Raw genomic sequence first — 11,910 nt, forward strand, 5'->3', positions numbered from 1 at the left:
ATAGTTTAAATTAACATAACTGACAAAAACAAAAGTGTCACACTTCAAGATTTCATTCTGTCACCTTTAGCTTTGATTTACACACACACTGTGGTGTTTAGTTTATGTGTATCCATCGTTCAGGAATAGACTTAATCTGGACTCATCAGGTCACATGACCTTTTTCCATCGCTCCAAAGTCCAGTCTTTATTCTCCCTAGCAAACTGAAGCCTTTTTTAATGTCTCACTAATAAGTGGAGATATCGGCACATAAATGGAATGTGCCGATGCATGAAAACTGAGCTAGGCATTGGGACTCCTAGAAAGGGGGCGGGACTTAACGGGATCCAGATGTTGGGACACAAAGTCATGTAGAATAAACACTATTGAGCGTATAAAGAATATATAATGGGGGAAACGGACAAAAGAGTTCATCCATGAACAAGCTCCAGCTGTTATAAATTGATAATAAAGGTCGTAATCTTCTGGAAACAAAACCCGAGACTCCTTGTGTGTGTGTGTGTGTGTGTGTGTGTGTGTGTGTCTGAAAGAGAGAGAGACCAGCTGAGTGGGAATGTAAGCTCTGTATCCAGTGCACAGGGTCTGTTCCCCGAATGGAATTGTGAGTTCATCAGAGGTGCAGCTGCTTCCAGAAGTAAGGATTCACTATTGTGTAAATGCTCTTATTTTCACTATTAAACACAGCTCTGGTTTTTACTGTATTTTACCACACAACATCAAGTGTTTAAGTGATCTCCAGTCATGACTTTTTTCCCCGACTACATTTCTTACAGAAAGTTGACGGTTCATTGCTGTGTTTCCTGGTTTTTATAATGTTAACAGGTTCTTCAAATTCATACACAGTACGATATGCAGTGAAATGCTTAGACAACTGCTCGTAACCTTAAAATAATAGACTATTTTTTTCTTCACACAGCTCCAGTCATTTCAAATCTCCTTAGTTGTTTTCTTTGCTTGATGCAGCCCAAAAACTTTGACCTTCTCAAAGGGAGCCTTGTTTCCCCCTGGCACTGTATATAATATTATATGCAGTAAAAGGTCTAGTAAAAGGGGTTTAATTATGGGGAAAAAAGGATGTACTTATTTTATTTATTTATTGGAGAGTTGTAAAACCATTAAAATAAATAAATAAATAAATAAATAAGAGAATTATTTTTTTTGCAAAAATAATTACAAACATCTGGTAAATATTATTACATCACCTTTAATGACTGACGGTCAAATTCTATTTGCTGGAAGCAGCCCAAAGACAAACCGACCAATCACAATACCGGAGTGTGCGCATGCGTATTTATATAGGAATCTGTTCTATAGGAACAAGCAGTAACGGAAAACTGGAAATTTTAATGGTTTTATTAATTTTGCTGTTTTTATCACTTTATGTTAATAAATCATGGATATAAGGTGTGTATCGTGTACGAGATATACTATATGTATGACTCATTAATTCAGTTCTGTAAATTAAGGCCTTGTTTCGGGAAGTCCATGGAGCTAAGAGGAACTATGCTAACTAGTTACAGTTATAAACTAGCATACCGTGAGGTTAAAAGCTAACATTTGGTGCTATTTACGTGAGCTAGCTCATTTTAACTTACGTGTCTTTATATTTAACTATTTACTGCGTACTCTAACCTGAATGTAGCTCGTCTGTTTAAAATTAATTAAACAAAATTATTTAGCAAGTGTTTTTTGTTTGTTTGTTTCTAGTTTGTTTGTACATAGCTGTGAAAACTGTAAGCTAGCCATTTATCAGCTATCAGGTAAATGGAGATAAGAAAATGAGTTTCATCTCTAATGTAAAACTATCTGTTCGTATGGAATCTCACGAGGCTGCATTCAGTGCTTCATGAAAAATGTCCTGTAGTAATGATAATTGTTCAGAAATTGTGTGAGGGCCTAGGTGTATGATTGACAGGTCTTGAATGAAGTAGGTGTGTATTTGGGTTATGTTTAACCACCATCATGTACAATAAGATACTTATCTCGAGGCAGTGAACAGGTCTGTACAGGCCTCCGCCCGAGGACGACTCAGGAGTCTTCAGTCTGTTTCTTCCTGAAGACGAGGATTTTCCTCAGAAGGAAGTTCGGTATCACGCGTAGGAGAAGCTTTGCCTATGTAGGAAAGAACAGACAACAGACTGGGTCAGGGAGCAGTGTTGCAATGCTGTCGCACCATACCGTGATGTAGTCAGTACGATACACAGTTTAAGATCAGAAAAGTATGTGGACACGCCCCAGTTCAGAGGTTTTAGGCCTGAAGTCAGGAGCGTTCTCCACAGACACACACTGACTGTAGAATGGCTCGTACTAAAGAGCTCAGTGAGTTTCACTAAATGTACAGTTTTCTTACACACATGAAGTTAAATATGTTTTATAAGTTCACACAGATACAGTTTGTTTTAAAAATGTATTAGAGGTTACCCGCTTCCCCTGCTCACATACATGAGGTTTACCCACAGCTCTGCTCATGTGCAGATCCTGATGTCTGATGCTGCCACCGCTTGTGAAAGTAGTGTGTGGTGAAATCAATGCTGCTTCTCACGCAACTCCTATGTTTCTGCAGCCTTACTTCTGCCTGTCGTATGCAGTGTCGATATAGACATGCCTGTTTTATCTGTAGACTACACAGGTTATTGTTACATTCAGTGAGGACCGCCAGTGCAGACACCGACCAACCCAACAGAATTAGTTTTAAATCAGAACTTGTATACTGTTGCTGTCCACTCATTTGTTCCATCTGTCTGTTTTATTCCACAGAACTTACTCCCTGTGTGCTCTTATGCTTGTAATAAATGAAGGTAAGCACTCAGCCTCACTGTGTAACATCCCGATACAGCATATTTGGCTTCCTGTTTGTACCCACAATTGTGTGTTTGTGTTTTTAAAGTGTCGTCACAGAACGTCACAGTCGAAGCTGCTCAAGGAGACGCTGTGATCTTACCGTGTTCATCCAGTCGTTATGAAAATGACGTGTTCTGGCGAGACAGAGACACCAAGACTGTGTATGACATCATTGAGGGTAAAGAGAATTTTCATGACCAGGATGGAGAGTACAGGGGCCGAGTCAAAGGTTTTCCATCAGAATTCACAAAAGGGAATTACTCCATCAGACTGAGTGACGTGAAACTCAGTGATACAGGAACTTACAGCTGCACATTCCCTGACTCCATAACTGTTCATGTAGAACTCAAGGTCAAAGGTGTGTATGTGGGTGGTCTTTTATTTAAAAAAAATGAACATCTGTTAGAATGTAATAATAATCATGGTCAGTTTTATACAGTATGTTGAATTTTTAACTTTCTTTGACAGTAGCACAGATTCACAGGTTTATATTAATGCACTCAATCTAATATGTTATTATTTCTGTAGTAACAGATCGTTCTCAGGGATGTGGAGGTTAAACATTAAGACTAGGAATAAACTGATTTTACACAAGAGTTATATACACTATATTGGCAAACGTATTGGCTCGCCTGCCTTCACATGCATAAGAACTTGAGTGACACTCAAATCTTAATCCATAGAGTTTTATATGATGTTGCAGCTGTAACAGCTATAACAGCTTCAACTCTTTCTGAAGGCTTTCCACAAGGTTTAGGAGGAATTTTGTTTATGGGAATTTTGGACCATTATTCCAGAAGCACATTTGTGGACCTTGCTCTGATGTGCACAAAGCAACTGTAAAGACACAGAGAAGATAAAAGGAGAGAACGTAAAAGCAAAGTGAAAAGATCAAGAAAAGATGAAACTAAAGAGTGAATAGGTAAAGAGGAAAGATGAGAACACTGAAAAGAAAAGTAAAACGATTAAGAAAAGAGAACCCTGAAAATAGACATAAAAGAAAATATACATCTATATAAAATAAAAAGGAAAAAAAACATTAATTTCACAAGAAAAAGCGGAGAAGATTTATATATACAGGTCCTTCTAAAAAAATTAGCATATTGTGATAAAGTTTATTATTTTCTGTAATGTACTGATAAACATTAGACTTTCATATATTTCAGATTCATTACACACAAATGAAGTAGTTCAAGCCTTTTAACTGTTTTATTATTGATGATTTTGGCATACAGCTCATGAAAACCCAAAATTTCTATCTCAAAAAATTAGCATACTTCATCCGACCAATAAAAGAAAAGTGTTTTTAATACAAAAAATGTCAACCTTTAAATAATTATGTTCAGTTATGCACTCAATACTTGGTCGGGAATCTTTTTGCAGAAATGACTGCTTCAATGCGGCGTGGCATGGAGGCAGTCAGCCTGTGGCACTGCTGAGGTGTTATGGAGGCCCAGGATGCTTTGATAGCGGCCTTAAGCTCATCCAGAGTGTTGGGTCTTGCATCTCTCAACTTTCTCTTCACAATATCTCACAGATTCTCTGTGGGGTTCAGGTCAGGAGAGTTGGCAGGCCAATTGAGCACAGTAATACCATGGTCAGTAAACCATTTACCAGTGGTTTTGGCACTGTGAGCAGGTGCCAGGTCGTGCTGAAAAATGAAATCTTCATCTCCATAAAGCTTTTCAGCAGATGGAAGCATGAAGTGCTCCAAAATCTCCTGATAGCTAGCTGCATGGGAAATGCGGCACCTGTAGCGAATATATGCTAATTTTTTGAGATAGGAATTTTGGGTTTTCATGAGCTGTATGCCAAAATCATCAATATTAAAATAATTGAAAGGCTTGAACTACTTCAGTTGTGTGTAATTAATCTAAAATATATTAAAGTCTAATGTTTATCAGTACATTACAAAAAATAATTAACTTTATCACAATATGCTAATTTTTTTAGAAGGACCTGTAGATATACATTTAGTTGTATGAGTCACCTCAGTGTTACCTAAACTGATTTATCCTTGCCAAAGTACATACAATCACCCCACATCCCAACGTCCCCCTCTAACTCCTGTGTTGGGGCTCCCACACTTAACACCATATCCAGTGGAGCCATATTGGAGCTCTCCTTCATACCAGATATATAGTAGCTGCAAAGGGGGCGGGGCCAATATCATATTAAACTCTATGTATTAATAATTGGATGTTACTTAAGTTCATGTGCATGTGAAGGCAGGTGAGCCAATACTTTTGGCAATATAGTGTAGTTCTAGAATTATATAGAGTGATATAGTTCTCAGTTTGGTGAAGTGTAAGTGACATTTTATTTAAGGAGTCTCAATGTCAGTGCAGGTTTATTTATTTATTTATCTTATTATCCATCCATCCATCCATCCATGGGGGGTCTTTAAGGTTTTTAGCGGATAAATGTATTATAAGTTATAATTAAGCTAAAGTTGAGGTGATTAAGAATCCTGCTGTTACAGTTTGAAAAAATTTACAGGGAAAATATCCATCGTATAGAAATAATTTGTGTGGTGTTACATATGAGCGACATCAGACAAACTACAGTATCTGTATACGCTTTGCATTAAAAAAGTGCTTTTTTTTTATTTTACAGCAGAACTATGCAGTTTCAGCTTTCCGCAGATTTTTTCTTTTTTTTTCTTTTTCTGTTGTTTTACTGAATTGTGTGTGTGTGTGTGTTTTCCACAGATGAGAGTGACTCAAGCCACAGGACTTACCCAGATAACAGCGGCATCATGAGAAAAGCAGGCAGTACCTCATCTTTAGTCATTTCAGTTCTGCTGTGTAGCTTCGCTTTCTGAAGAAAGAATTAAAGCTTTAAAATATTTTCTTAAGTACATCTTTGGCATTCATTTTATTATTATTAATCGGATAGCAGTATATACACACACTATGCAAAGTTCTTTTTATTTGGCAGATAAAAGATTGGAGTAAATTTAGACTAGAGGTTGGATACCCAAAGAAACAGTATACAGTACAGTATATAGTGACTGTAGAGGAGGCTGCATTCTTTGCAAATGTTTATGTAAACTTTTAGACTCCATATAAATTCCAAGACCTATCTCTCCTAGTAAGCTGGCTACACACTGATCAGGATAAGGTTCTTAGTGAATATGATGTTTGTAAAACCTGGATGTGAGTTAAAGAAGGTGATTCTCTGCTTGGTGCTGAAGTATCCACTGATTCTGCAGACTGAAATTGTCTCTACACGTCCTTAACCAACTCTTAAGAGGTTTGATAATTAACTTTTCAGTTGAATTTTGAAGAACAAATGCAGACAAAGGAACAGTGTTGCCATGAGAATTTTGCAGATTTTTTAAAATAATTGTGTTTGTTTGTTTGTTTATTAGTTTGTTCAATAAACCCAAAAGGCAAAATCAAAACTGAAATTAACTGAAAGAGTAAGAATGTTTGTTGCAGCCATTAAAGAAAGTGAATGTATGGTTTGGTAAGAGAGTCTAGAACATAATAGTTTAAATTAACATAACTGACAAAAACAAAAGTGTCACACTTCAAGATTTAATTCCGTCACCTTTAGCTTTGATTTACACACACACACTGTGGTGTTCAGTTTATGTGTGTATCCATCGTTCAGGAACAGACTTAATCTGGACTCATCAGGTCACATGACCTTTTTCCATCGCTCCAAAGTCCAGTCTTTATTCTCCCTAGCAAACTGAAGCCTTTTTTGAAGTCTCACTAATAAGTGGTTTTCTTATGGCTACTGTAAGATGATTTGTAATTACCTTTAAGGAAATAAATGCACCGTACATGTAATCAGCATTAACTAGTGAGGCGGATATGTGTGTGCCGTAATGGAATGTGCCGATGCATGAAAACTGAGCTAGGCATTGGGGCGTCTAGAAAGGGGGCGGGACTTAATGGGATCCAGATGTTGGGACACAAAGCCATGTAGAATAAACACTATTGAGCGCATGAAGAATATATAATGGGGGGAAAAGACAAGAGAGTTCATCCAAGAACAAGCTCGAGCCGTTATGAATTGACAATAAAGGTCGTAATCTTCTGGAAACAAAACCCGAGACTCCTTGTGTCTTTCTTTTTTCGTGTGTGTGTGTGTGTGTGTGTGTGTGTGAAAGAGAGAGAGAGAGAGAGAGAGAGAGAGAGACCAGCTAAATGGGAATGTAAGCTCTGTATCCAGTGCACAGGGTCTGTTCCTCGAATGGAATTGTGAAAACAGTTCATCAGAGGTGCAGCTGCTTCCAGAAGTAAGGATTCACTATTGTGTAAATGCTCTTATTTTCACTATTAAACACAGCTCTGGTTTTTACTGTAATTTTTTTTTTTACCACACAACATCAAGTGTTTAAGTGATCTCCAGTCATGACTTTTTTCCCCCGACTACATTTCTTACAGAAAGTTGACGGTTCATTGCTGTGTTTCCTGGTTTTTATAATGTTAACAGGTTCTTCAAATTCATACACAGTACGATATGCAGTGAAATGCTTAGACAACTGCTCGTAACCTTAAAATAATAGACTATTTTTTTCTTCACACAGCTCCAGTCATTTCAAATCTCCTTAGTTGTTTTCTTTGCTTGATGCCCAAAAACTTTGACCTTCTCAAAGGGAGCCTTGTTTCCCCCCGGCATTGTATTTAATATTAAATGAAGTATCAGGTCTAGTAAAAGGGGTTTAATTGTGGGGAAAAAAGGATGTATTTATTTTATTTACTTGTTTAATTATTGGAAAGTTGTAAAACCATTAAAATAAGAGAATTATTTTTTTAAAAAGCAAAAATAATTATAAACATCTGGTAAATATTATTACATCACCTTTGATGACTGACGGTCAAATTATATTTGCTGGAAGCAGCCCAAAGACCACCGATCAATCACAATACCGTAATGTGCACATGCGTATTTATATAGGAACCTGTTCTATAGGAACAAGCAGTAACGGAAAACTGGAAATTTTAATGGTTTTATTAATTTTGCTGTTTTTATCACTTTATGTTAATAAATCATGGATATAAGGTGTGTATCGTGTACGAGATATACTATATGTATGACTTATTAATCCAGGTCTGTAAATTAAGGCCTTGTTTCGGGAAGTCCATGTAGCTAAGAGGAACTATGCTAACTAGTTACGGTTATAAACTAGCATACCGTGAGGTTAAAAGCTAACATTTGGTGCTATTTACGTGAGCTAGCTCATTTTAACTTACGTGTCTTTATATTTAACTATTAACTGCGTACTCTAACCTGAATGTAGCTCATCTGTTTAAAGTGAATTAAATTATTTAGGAGGGTTTTTTTCTCTATCTAGTTTGTTTGTACATAGCTGTAAACACTGTAAGCTAGCTATTTATCAGCTATCAGGTAACTGGAGATAAGAAAATGAGTTTCATCTCTAATGTAAAACTATCTGTTCGTATGGAATCTCACAAGGCTGCATTCAGTGCTTCATGAAAAATGTCCTGTAGTAATGATAATTGTTCAGAAATTGTGTGAGGGCCTAGGTGTATGATTGACAGGTCTTGAATGAAGTAGGTGTGTATTTGGATTATGTTTAACCACCATCATGTACAATAAGATACTTAACTCGAGGCAGTGAACAGGTCTGTACAGGCCTCCGCCCGAGGACGACTCAGGAGTCTTCAGTCTGTTTCTTCCTGAAGACGAGGATTTTCCTCAGAAGGAAGTTCGGTATCACGCGTAGGAGAAGCTTTGCCTATGTAGGAAAGAACAGACAACAGACTGGGTCAGGGAGCAGTGTTGCAATGCTGTCGCACCATACCGTGATGTAATCAGTACGATACACAGTTTAAGATCAAAAAAGTATGTGGACACGCCCCAGTTCAGAGGTTTTAGGCCTGAAGTCAGGAGCGTTCTCCACAGACACACACTGACTGTAGAATGGCTCGTACTAAAGAGCTCAGTGAGTTTCACTAAATGTACAGTTTTCTTACACACATGAAGTTAAATATGTTTTATAAGTTCACACAGATACAGTTTGTTTTAAAAATGTATTAGAGGTTACCCGCTTCCCTGCTCACGTACATGAGGTTTACCCACAGCTCTGCTCATGTGCAGATCCTGATGCCAGATGCTGCCACCGATTGTGAAAGTAGTGTGTGGTGAAATCAATGCTGCTTCTCACGCAACTCCTATGTTTCTGCAGCCTTACTTCTGCCTGTCGTATGCAGTGTCGCTATAGACATGACTGTTTTTTCTGTAGACTACACAGTTTATTGTTACAGTTAGTGAGGACCGGCAGTGACGCCCAGATTATGACGTAGTTGGGGAAGCTGCCTATTGTTACATTCAGTGAGGACGGCCTTTGCAGACACCGACCGGCCCAACAGAATTAGTTTTAACTCAGAACTCGTATACTGCAGCTGTCCACTCATCCATTCCATCTGTCTGTTTTATTCCACAGAACTTACTCCCTGTGTGCTCTTATGCTTGTAATAAATGAAGGTAAGCACTCAGCCTCACTGTGTAACAACCCGATACGGCATATTTGGCTTCCTGTTTGTACCCACAATTGTGTGTTTGTGTTTTTAAAGTGTCGTCACAGAACGTCACAGTCGAAGCTGCTCAAGGAGACGCTGTGATCTTACCATGTTCATCCAGTCGTTATGAAAAGAACGTGTTCTGGCGATACAGAGACACCAAGACTGTGTATGACATCATCGAGGGTAAAGAGAATTTTCATGACCAGGATGGAGAGTACAGGGGCCGAGTCAAAGGTTTTCCATCAGAATTCACAAAAGGGAATTACTCCATTAGACTGAGTGACGTGAAACTCAGTGATACAGGAACTTACAGCTGCACCATCCCTGACTCCAGAACTGTCCATGTAGAACTCAAGGTCAAAGGTGTGTATGTGGGTGATCTTTTATAAATAAAAAAAAAAGTGAACATCTGTTAGAATGTAATAATAATCATGGTCAGTTTTATACAGTATGTTTTTTTTTATTTTCTTTGACAGAAGCACAGATTCACAGGTTTATATTAATGCACTCAATCAAATATGTTATTATTTCTGTAGTAACAGATCATTCTCAGGGATGTGGAGGTTAAACATTAAGACTAGGAATAAACTGATTTTACACAAGAGTTATATACACTATATTGGCAAACGTATTGGCTCGCCTGCCTTCACATGCATAAGAACTTGAGTAACATCCAAATCTTAATCCATAGAGTTTAATATGATGTTGGAGCTGTAACAGCTATAACAGCTTCAACTCTTTGTGAAGTCTTTCCACAAGCTTTAGGAGGAATTTTGTTTATGGGAATTTTGGAGCATTATTCCAGAAGCACATTTGTGGACCTTGCTCTGATGTGCACAAAGCAACTGTAAAGATAAAGAGAAGATAAAAGGAGAGAACGTAAAAGCAAAGTGAAAAGATCAAGAAAAGATGAAACTAAAGAGTGAATAGATAAAGAGGAAAGATGAGAACACTAAAAAGAAAAGTGAAACGATTAAGAAAAGAGAAACCTGAAAATAGACATAAAAGAAAATATACATATATATATAATAAAAAGGAAAAAACATTAATTTCACAAGAAAAAGAGGAGAAGGTTTAGATATAGATATACATTTAGTTGTATGAGTCACCTCAGTGTTACCTAAACTAATTAATCCCTGCCAAAGTACATACAATCACCCCACATCCCAACGTCCCCCTCTAACTCCTGTGTTGGGGCTCCCACACTTAACAACATATCCAGTGGAGCCATATTGGAGCTCTCCTTCATACCAGATATACAGTAGCTGCAAAGGGGGCGGGGCCAATATCATATTAAACTCTATGTATTAATAATTGGATGTTACTCAAGTTCATGTCTATGTGAAGGCAGGCGAGCCAATACTTTTGGCAATATAGTGTAGTTCTAGAATTATACAGAGTGATATAGTTCTCAGTTTGGTGAAGTGTACGTGACATTTTATTTAAGGAGTCTCAATGTCAGTGCAGGTTTATTTATTTATTTATCTTATTACCTACTTATATTTTTATGTTATCTATCTATCTATCTATCTATCTATCTATCTATCTATCTATCTATCTATCTATCTATTCATGGGGATCTTTAAGGTTTTTAGTGGATAAACGTATTATAAGTTATAATTAAGCTAAAGTTGAGGTGATTAAGAATCTTCCTGCTTGTTCTCCTGGGCAGATGTTTATACAGTTTAAAAAACTTAACAGGGAAAATATCCATAGTATGTAAATAATTTGTGTGGTGTTACATGTGAGCGACATCAGACAAACTATAGTATCTGTATACGCTTTGCATTACAAAAGCCCTTTTTTAATTTTATAGCAAAACTATGCAGTTTCAGCTTTCCACAGATTTTTTCCTTTTTTTTTCTTTCTCTGTTGTTTTACTGAATTGTGTGTGTGTGTGTGTGTGTGTGTGTGTGTGTGTGTGTGTGTGTGTTTTCCACAGATGAGAGTAACTCAAGCCACAGGACTTCCCCAGATAACAGCGGCATCATGAGAAAAGCAGGCAGTACCTCATCTTTAGTCATTTTAGTTCTGCTGTGTATCTTTGCTTTCTGAAGAAAGAACTAAAGCTTCAAAATCTTTTCTTCAGTACATCTTTGGCATTCATTTTATTATTATTAATCGGATAGCAGTATATTATATGCAGTATAATAGTTTAATAGTAGTTATTAAAGCAGCAGTATATTATATTATAAGGATAGCAGTATATTATATGATAAAAGTGACTCTCCAGATAACAGCAGCTTCATGAGAAAAGCAGGCAGTACATTATCTTTAGTCATTTTAGAAACGATTTAAGCATTAAAATCAGTACATCTTTGTTATTCATTTTATTATTAATCAGCTTGCAGTATATACACAAACTATCCAAAGTTATTTTTATTTAATTTAGCGAATACTCCTCTAGCGACACAACTTTTAAAAAAGCGACTAATGACAAATCTAGCGGCTTTTTCTGCTGTTGCTGGAGACTAGGGTTAGTCTATTTTTTGGGCAAAAACTTCCTTCCCTCTGTCAGAGCATTAAAGATGGGGTTTAATGGACCCTTTCCTTAAACACCTCAAA

General features: G+C 37.1%; 1 protein-coding gene and 1 long non-coding RNA gene across 2 annotated transcripts; both read left to right on the forward strand.

The window, feature by feature from the left end:
* Positions 1 to 2,762: 2,762 nt before the first annotated feature.
* On the forward strand, positions 2,763 to 5,666 carry LOC128518725 (myelin-oligodendrocyte glycoprotein-like). The gene is made up of 3 exons (XM_053491965.1): positions 2,763 to 2,799; positions 2,889 to 3,200; positions 5,554 to 5,666. Exons 1-3 carry the CDS (start codon positions 2,781 to 2,783, stop codon positions 5,664 to 5,666), a joined length of 444 nt encoding a protein of 147 aa, XP_053347940.1. The 5' UTR covers positions 2,763 to 2,780.
* Positions 5,667 to 8,875: 3,209 nt separating this feature from the next.
* Positions 8,876 to 11,626, forward strand: LOC128518985 (uncharacterized). Its single transcript, XR_008357796.1, has 3 exons — positions 8,876 to 9,708; positions 11,288 to 11,509; positions 11,542 to 11,626. It is a non-coding gene; the product is annotated as an uncharacterized LOC128518985 (long non-coding RNA).
* The last annotated feature ends 284 nt before the right edge of the window (positions 11,627 to 11,910 follow it).

Source organism: Clarias gariepinus, chromosome 3 (assembly GCF_024256425.1).
Source record: "Clarias gariepinus isolate MV-2021 ecotype Netherlands chromosome 3, CGAR_prim_01v2, whole genome shotgun sequence".
In the NCBI taxonomy this organism is placed as follows: domain Eukaryota; kingdom Metazoa; phylum Chordata; class Actinopteri; order Siluriformes; family Clariidae; genus Clarias; species Clarias gariepinus.

Coding starts and splice junctions, on each gene's coding strand:
- LOC128518725 (XM_053491965.1), top strand. Junction 3,201..5,553: donor TGTAGAACTCAAGGTCAAAG/GTGTGTATGTGG, acceptor TGTTTTCCACAG/ATGAGAGTGACTCAAGCCAC.